This window comes from Myxine glutinosa, chromosome 9 (assembly GCF_964187855.1).
Source record: "Myxine glutinosa chromosome 9, kmMyxGlut1.1, whole genome shotgun sequence".
Taxonomy (NCBI): domain Eukaryota; kingdom Metazoa; phylum Chordata; class Myxini; order Myxiniformes; family Myxinidae; genus Myxine; species Myxine glutinosa.
The window spans coordinates 123659155-123674002 of NC_136269.1; the positions used below are offsets into that span (position 1 = coordinate 123659155).

The following is a 14848-nucleotide window of genomic DNA, read 5'->3' on the forward strand; positions in this document are numbered from 1 at the left end:
CATCACGATCGCGCATTGACATTGTTTGGGATGAATATCGTGAGAAGAGCATCAAGGCGAGTACACGTCAGAAAAGAGGCGAAGGTGTAAGACGAAAAGTTACCTCTACCGCAAAAATACCCAGAAAATGGCCTGACTTTCTTCATGACAATCGAAACAAAACGGAAGTTTCAATTTCTAAACCGTGAAGTAGAGGAACATTCTTTTTCCAGACCGGTGATAACTTCGGGCAATGACAGTTCGGTTGGACCGTGTGATCACGAGGAAGCAGACACCAGGATTGTTGTCCATCTGATAGACGCAGCTAAACATCGACACAAGAATATTGTGGTAAAAACTGTTGATACTGACGTGATTGTTATTTTGGTAGGATTGTTTTCACAAATAGTTGATGATCACCCCTTACTGCAAATAAATGTGGAGTTTGGAGTAGGCAAGGACCTCAAAGTCATCTCGATCAACAAACTTTATGAGTTCCTCGGACATGATAGATCCAATTCGTTACCATTTTTTCACGCATTCAGCGGCAGTGATTCCACTTCAGGTTTCAGGGGCAAAGGCAAAAATACAATATTCAAAATATGGAAGTCGTTCCCTGAGGCAACACAAACGTTCCTCGAAATATCAAGCAACCCATTTGCAGCCATCAACATATCTTCGGACGTCTTCAAAGCACTCGAACGATTTACTGTACTCGTATATGACAAAACATCCGAGAGCGAATCCGTGAATCAAACACGTTTGAACCTCTTCTGCAAAAAATCCCGCAGTTTCGAAAATCTTCCACCGACTCAAGACGCTCTTTTCCTTCACGTTCTGCGAGCAATATACCAATCAGCAGTCTGGATGATGGCACACAAGGTAATAATATAAATATACCACATGACAGTCTTCATTCCTTGATCTTCCATCTTATAAAGTTCTGCTAAATAATTCACCTAGCACCGTTACATTCTACATAATTATTCTTTTTCAGTCGCTGCCAAATCTCCCATCACCGCTACAGTGGGGATGGGAGGAAGACGATGAACAGAGCCTACAACCCACATGGATGACCCTTCCCGAGGCGGCCGAGGCTTGTGGCAAACTGATTAAGTACCGATGTACCGGAAACTGCGTTCGGTGTAAATGTAAAAAGAGTGACCTTCCATGCACCAGGCTTTGCACATGTAACTGTGAAATATCTTAATAACAGTTCCGGTAATGATTAAATGTTATGATAGCATATACATGCAACGTAACTCTGTAAATGGCACATTACATCACTCCTTTATCCTTACTTTGCAACTGTAGAATAAATATTCTTGGATAATTACAGGAAAAATCAAGCTAAAGATAGTGCATTATGCTTTGATGGAATATAAGCTATTTCAAGAGAGATAATTCGATATTAATCATTTATTATACTGTTAAAATATAACTATTTGAGAGTTTTATACACCTAAAATGGTATTTGATGCATGTTTATGATTTCTGATATGTTTTAGAGCACACAGACATTATCATATATTTATTAAAAATCATTTTAGATAAGTTGAGTTACTTCCCTTGATCCATAAATGGAGACCAAAGTGTATCATCTTGCATGGGCCACTGTGGGCCTCATAGGGGGGCCAAAAGTTGTTTGGAGAGGCTAATTATCTTCCTAAATCAATGTTCTAATTCCTGTGAAAATTTGGTGCTTTAGTCCGGCCGGTAATTTCAAATTTCATAACTCCCCTAACTAACCTAATTTTCAAATATTGTTTTAAAATACTTCTAGATGTGCGATTTTAAAAACAATTACACCAAAATGTTCGGAAAAGATTCTCATTTCTGCAATAAAAACATTTCTTTTCCAAAAACCAAACGAAAAAAATTTCCAAGAAATTTCCAAGAAATTTTCCAAATTGAGGAAATGCACCCGAGACACCTAATTTTCAAATATTGTTTTAAAATACTTCTAGATGTTCGATTTTAAAAACAATTACACCAAAATGTTCGGAAAAGATTCTCATTTCTGCAATAAAAACGTATTTTCCAAAAACCAAAAATAAAAAAGATTCCTAAAATTTAGAAAAAATTTTTCACAAAAAAAAATAAAAATTCAAATAAGAGTGGTCGTATCGCTTGGCGCCGGTTATAGAATCATAGCTGGGACCCTGAAGATTGCCTGATAAAGTTTTGGTGCTTTTATCCGGCATGTCCCCATCCACTACCTAAGCTGCCTGACTACCTTCATTCCATGCTCCAATAACTTTATCGCTCGGTACGAGCCACACTCCAGAGGGTCACCTTTTTTTTTCTTTTTTTTTTCTTTTTTTGTTTTTTTTTGTTTTGTATACAAGATCGAGGCTCGTTAAAGAGCGAACATTAATCACACAGAAAGACAAACCGACACATAAAACATATAACATAGGGAGCGGTAGACAAGATGGGGAGAGAGGGGGAAGGACACAAACACAACATTTGAGAGCAGGGACCGAGAGACATGGAGACATCGAGAGATCTGAGCGAGGGCGAGGGCTTTGGGGGGGGGGGGGCGTGGGAAGGGGGCAGTAGGAGAGGTATAAAACATATGGACACTGCCAGGACTTCCAGGAAAGAAGTTGGAATTTCAAACAAGGTGGATCTGGGTTGAATTAGCGGGGGTAGAAAAGATCAAGGTTTTGGATGGGGGAAGATAAGAGATGGTGGTGAACAGCTGTTTTAAAGACCTGGAGGGAGGAGTGGGATTGAAGGGAGTGAGGGAGTTTGTTCCAGAGGCGGGAGAAAAGAGGAATGAAAGAGTGAAGGTGAGCGGAGAGCCGAGATTTCGGCAGTTTAACCATCAGAGGGTTGCTGGCAGATCTTGTGCGACCTGTAGGAATATTTGGGGGACAGAGCACAGAGAGAGCTGGGGGTGCAAGGCCAGAGAGGAGTCGGTAGAAGACAGAAAGACCACCTACCTGCCTGCGGTGAGTGAGTGAAAGGCCCTCAGAGATAGCTTCATCGCGGGAGATTCCAATAATTCTGAAAGCTTTGGTTTCAACAGCGTGAAGCCGAGCTAGGTGTGAGGCAGGAGCACCGGCCCATAGGGGAGAACAGTATTCCATTGAGCTGCGGATGAAAGCCTTGTATGTGGTGAGGAGCTCAGGTGTGCCGAGGAAGGACTTCGCACGACGGAGGATGCCCAGTCGGCGACTGGCTTTGGAGGCCAGCTTGGAAATGTGGTTTTCCCAAGAAAGATCATGGCAGATAGTGAGACCCAAAATCTTGAGCGACAGAACTTCTTGGAGAGGATTGTTGAGAAAGTAGATGGGAGGGTTGTCCAGTCGATCTTTTCGGAGAGACATAGTAAGAGTGTGAGATTTGTCAGGATTGAAAGACATGTTCCACTTGTTTGACCAGTCTGTGATTTTGTCCAGGTCTTCAGAGAGTGAGGAGGCAGCAGACTGCCGATCTGAGGGAAGAGGAATGGAGCGGCAGAGAGTGGAGTCATCAGCAAAGAGATAGAGAGGATTTTCAAGAGAGTCAGAGAGATCATTGATGAAGACCAGAAAAAGCACGGGGCCCAGAACACTGCCTTGGGGAACTCCAGCCTGAACAGGAAGAGGAGATGAGAGAAACCCATTCAGGGCCACACGTTGACGACGACTAGAGAGGAAGTCCGCCAGCCATGCGTGAAGATTTCCATGGATACCAAAGGAGGAGAGTTTGGTGAGCAGAGCGGGGTGCCAGACCGTGTCGAAGGCACGTGATATGTCGAGGGAGACAGCTCTAATTTCCTGTTTGGCATTGAGGACCTCCATCCATTGTTGAGACAGCAGAAGCAGCATGTCCAGAGTAGAGTGACCTGGTCTGAAACCAAATTGATGATCAGAGATCAAGCCATTGGAGAAGAGGAAAGATTTCATATCAGAAGCAATGATGGATTCCATGACTTTGCTGATAATTGGGAGAAGGCTGATTGGTCTGTAGTTGCTAGGATCTGTTTTTGCACCTTTTTTGTGCAAAGCGGTGATGTTGGCTGATTTCCAAGCAGATGGCAGTTGACCTTGAGCAAAAGAGAGGGTGAAGAGAACAGAGAGAGGGTGAGATAGAGCAGCAGAGCAGGATTTTAGGACCCGTGGGCTGATGCCATCGGGTCCAGTTGCAGAATCAGAGTCGAGGGTTGACAGAAACTTTTCCACCTTGTCAGGAGGAAAGGACACGGAGTCCAGGAGCAGCAGGGTACGACTGGGTATGGTGGGTACAGAGAGGGATGGGTTTGGGACACAAGATTTAGAGGCAAACACAGAGTTGAGGCATTCAGCTTTTTCACGTGCGGAGTCGGCTGTGTAGCCGTTTGAGGTAAGGGAGGGGATGGAGGGGGAACAAACACCAGAAACGGATTTGACCAGACGCCACCAGGATTTGGAAGAGGGAGACAGATAAGAGAGTTCGGTCTTGAGAACGGAGAGATATTGTTTCCTGGCTCTCCTGAGGGTGGACACACACTTGTTTCGGGCTTTGTGAAAGGAAATGAGATTTCCTTCCGTTGGATTTGCTTTCCAGGAGACGAAGGCAAGTTGTTTCTGGGCAACAGCCTCACCACAAGATTCCGTGTACCATGGACGGGAGGAAGGGTATGACAACTGAAGACGAGATGGGATAAATCTGTGCATGAGAGAGAGCAATTTACTTTGGAAGAATTCCCAGGATGAGTTGATGTCAGAGGTGGTAGAGATGGGAGACCAGTCCAGATGATTGATGGCTGCTTGAAGACCGTGCCAGTTGGCCTGAGTGAAATGCCAGACTCGTCGACGCTGAGCAGGCTCCCTGAGGATGGTCAGAGAGATGTCCACTTTAACAAGGACATGATCAGATGATCCGATCGGAGCAGAAGAAGAGCAGCAGACATTTTCAGGGAAGTTAGTCATTACCAAGTCCAGAAGAGAAGATGTTCCGTTGACTGAGATCCGGGTCGGTAAATTGACAGATTGTGTCAGTCCCAGTGAGTCGCAGAAGTCCTTTGCTGAGGAGCCATGGCTGGTGAGAGAGGTACCCACACCCAGCCAACTGGCATGATGACAGTTGAAATCACCACATATGAGGAAGAGAGAGTTGGGATGAGTGGATAGAAGTTGGTCCATATCATCAGACAGCGAGATGTAGATGGAGTCATCACTGTTTGGTGGACGGTACAACACACATATGAACAAGAGGTGGGAGCGAAGGGGAAGCCGTAGCCAGAGGTATTCCTGGGGGTGAGGTGGAGAGAGTGCAGTGCAGGGCGAGTGAGGAAGAGAGTTTTTGATAAAGATAGCAACCCCGCCTCCAGGACGAGGCTCAGGTCTATCATACCGGAGGAGGGAGTAGCCCGGGAGAGATACTATGGAATCAGAGACATCATAAAGGAGGAAAGTTTCTGTTAAGCAGATCACGTCTGGTTTGACAGAAGCAACCTGTATGGAGAGATCAGTTAAGTTTGAACGAAGGCCCCGGATGTTTGAGGTCCATACCGTTAATGAAGAGGAAGGGGGAGCATCAGATACAGAACAGGGGGGAGGAGGGGTAGGGTAAGATGTGGAAGAGGTGGAAGAGGTAGGGAGAGCTGTTGAAGGTGTGTCAGAGATTTCAGAATAGCTCGGAGAAAGGGAAGGATGGGGCGGACAAAAGGTTTGATGGTGATTGGGTGAGCCACAATGAGGTGTTATTTGAGGAGGGGGAAGAGCGAGGCAGAAGGTTGGGGGAGATGGAGGTGAGAGTTTGAAGGGGGAAGAAGCGGGGAGGACGCTTTGAGGAGGGGGAGTGAGAGGGGGGAAATTGAGAAGCAATGAGGGTGGGGAGATTTGAAGGGGAGGGGTGAGGGGGGAGTTTGGGACCTTTCCCCTTGTATGGAGAGACGAGGGTACTCAGTTCCCAATCCACTGGAATGCGGCCTTCTTTCACCGCCAGATTACAGAACTCTGTCATTCTCTTCACACCGCAACTTCCTGCTGCCATCAACATATCTCCCACAACTCTCGTCGGCCCTCCCGCTTTTCTACTCTTCATTGCTTTTATCGCTTCCTCAACAACTTAAAAAAATAGCACCAAATGGCGGAAATTAAAAAACATAAATGGCTAAAATTGATCTTGAGCGTTCTCACATACAACCAAAGTGCTGGCTCTCAAGTAAATATTAAACGTGTTTAAGAGCTCACATTGGAGAATTTCTGGATTGATAATATGTGAAATTGCAGAAGAAATGGATGTCTGTGTTGGAGATGTGGAAAGCATTGTTCATTTTCAATTGGAGTCCAGCAAGGTTCACGCAAGGTGGGTACGAAAGGACCTCACGTTTGATGAAATGTAAACTTGTGTAGACTGCAACAGAGATCCTGGAATGCTACCAGAGGGAGGTCGACCATTTATCAAAACAAGGTCGTCGCATGATGAGACCTGGGTCCATCATTTCACACCAGAGTCAAACCAAGGCAGAATGGAGTCGGACACGTTATAATTGGTCCCCATCACCTCTCACCACCACCTAAAATTGTTCGCCATAAGCTGTACAGAAAGTTTACGATAATAGACTCTTGCACAATTTATAAAACATGGGAAGAAAAACCACTGCCACACAGTACTACATTGACTTGTTAAAAACAATGAAGCGAGATGCAATTCACAGGCAAGGGCCAGGTACGCCATCTTAAGGTGTGACTTTACTGCATGATAATGCTTTCCTTCACACGACAAATAACAGAGATGGGTTTTCGTTTGATTTTGATGTACCATACTCTTTACAGGGCGTTGGTGCTGCTGAAACAGTTTCTTGGCAAAGGTTATACTGGGTGGTTTGCCATTGCATTCCCAGCGTTGTTTGTCCATGCTTTATCCTTTTAAATGCTGAGCATCAAGCAAGGAAGCAGCACATACCATTATTGGTTAGTTTTTGGGTTTGCACCACTGACCTCCCAGACTCAGAGCGGACGCTCTAACTATTATGCCACCAGGCCGGGTTGGGGATGGGTTCGCAAGGTGTAAATCATCCACCATGCAATCCAGACTTGCGAGCTTATGATTTTCCTCTCTTTGGATAACTCAGGAACATCTGGGCGATACAAAGTCGAGGACTGATGAAGATGTCTGAGCACGAATCCTAAAATGGATGTATGCTCGTGTCAAATATTTATATGGAGATGGCGTCAAGACGCTACCACATTATATTTACACTTGTAGTATTCCCCCCTTTCCCAACAGATGTTTTCTGGAATTTTAAAGTATTTCAATTAAATGTTGATTTCGGTATTTAACCATAGATAGGTGTACTACTTGGTATACCCATCCGTACAGAATGGGTATACCCAGGGGTACACCTATCCAGGGTTAAGACATTATCACTATTCTTTTCAGCCATTAAACTTTAAAATGTATTGCAACAGGCCTCAGAGCGAGTGTGCCGGGATGCATGATGACGTCGCTCAGACCCACCAATCGACCTTTGACCCTGAAGCCGCCAGCCACGGATAGTTCCATGGCCTGACGGGTTGCTAAGCAACCATGGACACCGGTTGGGATAATTAGGTCCAACAGGATCGTCCCGCCCAGTCCATGTTACCTATTGGTGCCCAAATTTCCTCAACTGGAGCTACACACTCTAAATGTCCACCTGTCTACTTATTACATATGGCCGGGCGAACCGTGGGTGAACGTTGGCTATCCACTACTGGAGCAACTCACTGGGGTACAGTCATCCCGTCTATCTAATATGTATACACTACGCACTATGTCAGACCAAAATGCTGTTCACCCTTGAAACCAAACAAACAAAATACCGATGTAACGGGCCCACTTTACCTTGCACCTGAGACACCATTACTTAACTTAGGTCTGTTGATTTTATGCAGTTGTAGAGCATGGCGCACGAGTAATGTATCCTGAATACTTACTTATGGTACATATCCTGAATACTTACTGTATGTAGTTTCCAAGCTCCTCAAATTATTCCATTGCAAACAAGCGAAAGGCCAGATCCAGGTATGTTTGACGTCAGAGTGTGTATGACGTAATCCACACACTGAAGTGCTTGAGTGCACAAACAAAACAGGTGGAACAGACAGCACAATTAAAAGCATAAATTTCTCCAACTCTATCAGTTTCAGATTCAAGACTTTGGAAAACATTAACGATTATACTTGAGGTGCATGATGACATTTTTTTTGTACAGGTATCGAGGCTCATTGAAGAGCAGAGTCTTAGCAGGTATCGTGAAGCTCAGTAGTGGAATGGGAGAGAGTATTAGGTGACAGTTGACATCAGACTTGAATTCTGAAAGGGAAGAGCTCGGAGACAAAAAATAATTAGGTGACTACCACAGGTGGGGTGTGAAAGAATTGGGGTGAGTATCGAGTTTAGACTTTGGCAGGGGAACAAGGAAAGGGTTTCTGGCCGAACTTGTGAGACTTGGAAGGGCAAGGGTTGGGCTGGGTGGAGATGTGAGAGGACAGTGTTCTGGGACCAGAATAGAGCAGATAAAACATACTGCAAGGTTACCAACTTGCCAAAGATTATCAGGAAGAACATTCAGATTTGAGACACATGTAAATGTCACATTTACAATAGCACAGAGAGCCTTAAGATTCCAAGGCCTCAAGCACGCTAAGATTAGAAGCAGGCCTCGCAGAAGGCCACAGATTATGTAGAGATATATGATCTGCCCAGACCAGGTTATAGCTGATAGGCCCAGGAGCTCAAGAGACTCAACCTCCCTGAGATTCTAACTACAGAAATAAGTCGAGGACCTTGCGTGGCGGTCCTTATATGGAGGGACCAGGTGAGAATATTGTTATGTCGGTGGGGCGGGATTACCTTAGAACCGGTAGGATGTATAAATTATCATGCTCTGGATGTCGGGTAAGATTCGTAAGAACCATCACGATGTAGTAAGTTTTGTTTAGCCGGTTGACGTGTAAGAGTGAATAATTGTGGCCATACGAGGATGGCCCTTGTGTTAACTAGTTGTAGGGATTATGTTAATTCCCCTATTTGTCAAACCTCAGTGATCTATCCTTTATCCTTTTTGGCACCGCACCATAGACACCAGTTAGAATGGCCATTAAACCACACTAAGTAACAATAAAAACCACCAGGAAGCCAGGACATTGAGCGCTGCCGCTAATTACACCATTGGGAAGCACACAGAGGTCGAGCAGGCCGAAGACACGCCCCGAGGAGCCGTGATTGGCCAGGGCGGAGTAAGAAGGCACTCACTGATTGGTAGAGAGAAGGGCGAGCAAGAAGCGGCGTGCTGATTGGTGGAGAGCTGGACAATGTAATGGTGGCCTGCGGGCGTTGGTGGAGAGGCACAGATGACGCCACGAGACAGTCGTTAAAATAACTCTCGGACCGACATTTTCTCTCTTGCCTTTTACCCTTCACGCCTTCATCTTGCACTCGACGGCCTTTTTCTCCCTCGCGTCTTCTCCCTCGCGCTCTTGTGCCTGTTCAGGTTCTGGACCTCGCGAGCGATTGTGCGTGGGCGACTGGCTCCAGGAAGCGGTCGGACCGACCGTGTTCAGAGACGCCTTCGGGAGACGTGGAGAGGCAGCAGGAAGAGCCGTGGCCCGAAAAACTGCGGTTCTTCACGTGGATGAGCGCTGCTGGTCGCTGGAGCGTGGGAGGGCACATCAAGGCCTGGTGAACAAGGGCAAACCATCGAGGCCTACTGGGCGTGTTCTCGCGCACGGACCTCCGGACCCGTTCGCAGACCGACGAGATCCCACCAGTGATCGGAGCTAAGTGCACACACACACCCCATTATTTTCCAGTTTATTCTTCCTTTCGTCTGTGTTCAAGTCTGGTGTGGGGGACGTCCCGTTTCGGACTTTAGTTTCACTGTCGCGTTTCTCTTATCGGTATTTTCTTTCAATAAATCCTTTTGTTATTTTTGTACATTTCTAAATCCGTTTTTGTTTAAGTTTATTTATTGCAGGATTGGGAACTGCCCGGCGGACCACAGGTAAGACCCTTCATCGCTTCCTTTCCCTTTCTTCCCCCGCGTGTATAAAGTCCACATTTGATCGTCGCCCCGGAGTTAAAGCTTGCTCGGCTAATCCGCTTCCTGGTAAAGATTTTAATCACCAGGAAAGCAACAAATGGACCTTTCTTGCATTAAAATACATGCTCCATATGGAAGACCAGTTGCTTATTTTATCCAGATGAGCAGGGAGGGATGCTGCCGTAGCATGCCTGGGAAAGATAATGAACTATCCTTCATAGAGTGAAGCTGTCTGAAAAGTGATATAATGAAGTTCCTATTGACGACGACGTCAGTAACGTATAGTCGTATATGAAGAACAGGACTGATCCCAGAACACGACCTTGAGGGACACTGGCTTTTCAAGGTACAGCATGGCATTCCAATTGGCTGCTTGCAAGTTCACAGGAAATGTCACAGCTGGTAGTGGAGGGATCACCAGATACCATTAGCAGTTATACAGGGCACACACGGTCCACCATCAACGCCCTTCTGGTGAAACAACCCAAATCCAGGATTACTGCTCATCCCCTCACATTTGTTCCTCCTTTTTCCCCGCCCTTTGGAATCAACTGCCACATCCTCTTCAATCTCATTCTTCTCTCGATGTCTTCAAGACAGCTGTTCACCACCATCTCAAGCCTGGTGTTGGCTTAACCGTTAAGGCGGCTGGCTTGAAATCTTAGGGTGCTGAGTTTGAGCCCCTGTCATGTCTTAACACCAGGTGGGTTGACTCAGCCTGTCATCCTTCCAAGGTCAGCAAAATGAGTACCAGATGACTGGTTATAGAAGAGGCATTGCCGTGCCCCCAGAAGATGATGCAACCAGCAGCCACAGGCTACACACGAACCACGACCACCATCTCAGATTGTCCCCATTCCAAAACCATGAGCTTTTCTACCCTCGTTAACCCACCCGAAATCCCTCCTCCTTCCAAATTTCTAGTTTTCCCTCCTTGGAGTTTCCTTCTGTGTCCATCTTGTCCACTCCAGGCATGTGTGTTTTGCATCCTGTTTTTAGCTCACCTTGTCCACAACCTTCATCACCTGGGATGTACCAAAGTTTATTGACGGCATTAAAACTCAGGGGGTTTGCCTCCCCCCCCCCCCCCACCCCCAATATAGGTATTTACTTTCTTTTCCGTTACATATTTTGTGCATAATCCACACCTACCAGTGGTTCCCTGGTTCTTCCAGGTGAGGCCAGGGGCATTGTGCCTAATGTAATTTCGTCTGTTACATTCTGATCCGTTCAGTGTACTAGCTCTTCCATGAGCCTCGACCACGTATAAAAAATGTCCAATGAGATCACCATGACGTCTCCTTACTCGGTCACTGGCATTTCTGCCTCAACGAGAAAAATAAAAAAAACGTGAAGCCAAGCAAGCGCTAGAGCACCCTAGGAAGGAGAAGGGCAAGGACGAGACCAGACCACCATGACAGCATGACCTACTTAAAGTACGTACTTTGTATACTCAATGCAATCTGTTCAGCAACAGCAAAATGACAAGGTACAACAACGAGTACGATACTTCCATTATGCCATATCAACACCATGGTTATACAAAACTAGCAATTGTTTTTAAAAACACAATCTTCACGAAACGTGCAAGTTCGAACTTTTAAACTTGTTCAGTGTTTATATATCAAATAACGTATTTAATACGTACCACTACCAGGCATCCAAACATATGCCTCCATTGCTTCATGACCCTGCACGTCGTTGGAATCATCGCTGCCGCGTTCCCTTCTGCTGGCTAAACAAGTATTTCCACGGTCGGAGAAACCTATCGCCCGAATGATCCTTTGAGCGGATAATTACTGCCCTGCATGAAGCGTTGTTTAAAGAAGGAGAAGAAGAAGGTTATTGAGGTGAAGAGGAAGAGTAAATTTGTGAAGAAGAAGAAGAAGGTATTATGTGAAGAAGAAGACTGCCGTTTAAGAAGAAGAAGAGGAAGAATAACTTTGTGAAGAAGAAGAAGAAGTTATTATGGGAAGAAGAAGACGGCCGTTTAAGAAGAAGAAGAGCGCGTGGATAAAGTTCAACATCGAATGAATGAACAAGTGGATTCTTGGGCGAACGTAGAAATTGCAATTATAATATATTAAGCGAATTATTGATTATCATGGTTTGATTTTGCTGGGGAAAGGAGGGTGGGAATTGAAATGCTATTAACATATTTATTTTAATTTTATGTTTTGCAGCTTTTATATGGAATTTTCGAAGCTCGCGCCTCTTGTACCTTCTGTGAGCTGATATTTGTCTCGCTTTGAGTTTGACGTAATCGTGAATTTTGCGAGGGAAGTTCGTTGTTAGCGTAGCTGTTATATTATAGGCCTATATAATAGTTACCATTAAAATAATACGATTCGTTTCCACTTCCACATGCTTTTGCCGAAATCGCCAACATTTTCAAGAGACAGAGCTCAATATTTTCCTCGTGCGTCTAAGAATTATTGGAGCATCGCTCTCGTTCGTCAATGAAATTTTCAAATGTTATTGAGGCGTTTCTGACGTGATTACGTAAGCGCGTATTCTTCGGAGCAGAACGTTCGTGCGACAATGCGGGCACTAGGTCACGATATCGAAAATAAAACACAAATCGCATGGTAAAAATCCGAGCAGTAAGTTATATTAGGGGATGGGGGGAGTGGGAATCTTTAGCAGAGGCTTCACGGTACCGCCATTAAGGGTGGCAGCTTGAGCGGCAGCTCTCCGTGCGCAAAATGGCGACGTAGCGGCCATGTTCGCGCCAGTCGGACGGGAGAAAGGAGGGAACGATGCACATTTCCCGCATTTCTCTACTGATCGCTCCGACCAGCAATGAATCTTGACTCGCTATCACTGGCCTTGTCTGAGATTAGCTACCTTGTGGATAATCTGACTAAGAAGAACTACAAGGCAAGCCAGCTGGAAATCGCTCATGTGAGTAGGCCGCAAGTCCAGCCGAGGCCTCAAACCTCAGTTGTTATTTCCTTTTGTTTCCAGCTGCCCTATAATGTGCCTAGCCTTGTCTGGTTAGTTTACTCTCTGCGGTTTGATGTCTAAAACGATAACGGCTTCTATAACTGCCTGACGAGCTCTAGTCCTGCCCCGAAGGCCATGGGGTGCTCGTGGTAAGTAGCGGGTATCCAAGACCCGGTCTCGAGGTTCACGTTTGCCTGCGTTTTGTGTTCCTTTTGCTTTGTGACGACGACGACGTCGATCGATGTGAAATTGGTTTAAAAACGCAGGTTCAGCAGATGTTTGTTTAAAATGTCGCTCGTCCAACAACTCGTGTAAAAGGTGCTGTGTCGTGATGCACCTGAACAAGTCGGTGCTGTTGTGTGTTCATCATCTTTGGACCTTTCTGTTTTGAAAGGTTTGTAAACTTTAAAGAGGTATTATGGCAAAGGTGATAACTTATGACTATGTTCAAACTTTTAACACACTGCAGTATTAGTGATAGTTTACCTGTGTGCATGTTTACTGCACTTGTTTTCTCACATACTCATGAATGTAAATTGACAAATTGTTCTTAACATTCTTATGTATTTGGTCTACCTGCCTACCTTTGGCCTGCCTGCCTTTGGTCTATCTACCTGCCTACTTTCAGGATACTTCCTAGATGCTATGTGAGTCTGTGCACGTCTCCGTGCATCCTACAAATTGCAGCTCGGTTGTGGTTCATGGAAAAACACAGAAGACCTAATGCATTGTTACCTGCTCCACTCTTAACCGCAGCATCAGTCAGTGTGTTAGGACGTAGAACCCTTTTATTCATGTATTTTTGGGGGGTTTTGATTGTTAGCTTGTCGTATCCCCTGGGGAGACTAATTCCATCCACGGACTCGTTTTTGCTTCCCTGGCTGTCGTCATCCTGGAGTGGACAGCCCTCCACCCTTCCTCTCCTCTTGGAAAGTGAGCTAACGTGCGGTTGTATGATATATAAATGTTTATTAATTTTGTGTGTTTTTGTGTGCAGCTTGTGGGCACCTGTGGAACAGAGGCAGACAGACACCTGCTTCGTTGCCTCTTTTCTCACGTCGACTTTAGCGGCGATGGTAAAAGCAGCGGCAAAGATTTTCATCAGGTGAAAGCTGTTATTTGAGGGAAAGTTTGAATGAAGTGTATGTGAAAGTGTTTCCTGCCTGTAGCGTCATTGGTGTTTGATATATTGTTTCCTTCACTCCCCCCCCACCCCCCCCCCCCCCCCCCCACTAAAAAAGCTTTTAAAAAAAAAATAGAAATTCATTTCTGGTGGAAATTTGTGTTTTTTTTCCAGACACAGTTTCTGATTCAAGAGTGCACTGCATTGATAACCAAGCCAAATTTTATATCGACACTCTGCTACGCAATTGACAATCCATTACATTATCAAAAGGTAAGTTGAACAATACACCCACCATTGTGGATTCTTTTTATTTATTTGAAATTTGTTTTAGTGCTTGAAGTCTTGTAGCCAAATGGTTTCAATAATTTTTTTGGTACAAATGTTTTTTTTTGTTTTTTTTGGCTTTATTCTTTACAGAGTCTCAGGCCATCTACTCACATTCTTTCCCAACTTGGGAAGGTGTTGAAACTAAGCAAGGTGCAAGAGGTACGTGTTTGCTGTTCATGTACCCTTTTTTAATTTTTTTATTTTTATTTTTTGTCACGAGCCCGGTGTTGGCTTAGCCGTTAGGGTGCTGGCTTGGGATCCCAGGAGCCCGGGTGATCGCTGAATTAACGCCAGTGGGGTTGACTCAGCCTGTCATCCTTCCGAGGTCGGCAAATTGAGTACCAGTTTACTGGTAATTCCCTGTGTGTCGGAAAAGGCGACTAACTGGGTTGGTTGCAGGAAGGGCATCCCGCCATAAAACATTGCTTCAAAAAGGGGACCAAGCTGCCCAAAAAAGGCCAAACACC

General features: G+C 45.2%; 2 protein-coding genes across 17 annotated transcripts in view; one reads left to right on the top strand and one right to left on the bottom strand.

The window, feature by feature from the left end:
- The window catches only part of NIPSNAP3A (nipsnap homolog 3A), a 42470-nt gene extending 30630 nt beyond the window's left edge, over positions 1-11840 (bottom strand). Inside the window, exon 1 of one of the 2 annotated variants that reach the window (XM_068104875.2) lies at positions 11631-11840. In XM_068104875.2, the coding sequence (XP_067960976.2) occupies positions 11631-11693 (63 nt within the window). In that variant the 5' untranslated portion in view covers positions 11694-11840. The remainder of the gene's footprint in view (positions 1-11630) is intronic. The other variant, XM_068104877.2, reaches the window with a different exon arrangement.
- A 638-nt stretch (positions 11841-12478) lies between these two features.
- Positions 12479-14848, top strand: part of CNOT1 (CCR4-NOT transcription complex subunit 1) — a 201879-nt gene continuing 199509 nt past the window's right edge. For all 15 annotated transcript variants that reach the window (XM_068128263.2, XM_068128266.2, XM_068128271.2 and 12 more), the window contains exons 1-4: positions 12479-12886; positions 13926-14033; positions 14226-14324; positions 14472-14540. In XM_068128263.2, the coding sequence (XP_067984364.2) occupies positions 12785-12886; positions 13926-14033; positions 14226-14324; positions 14472-14540 (378 nt within the window). In that variant the 5' untranslated portion in view covers positions 12479-12784. The remainder of the gene's footprint in view (positions 12887-13925; positions 14034-14225; positions 14325-14471; positions 14541-14848) is intronic.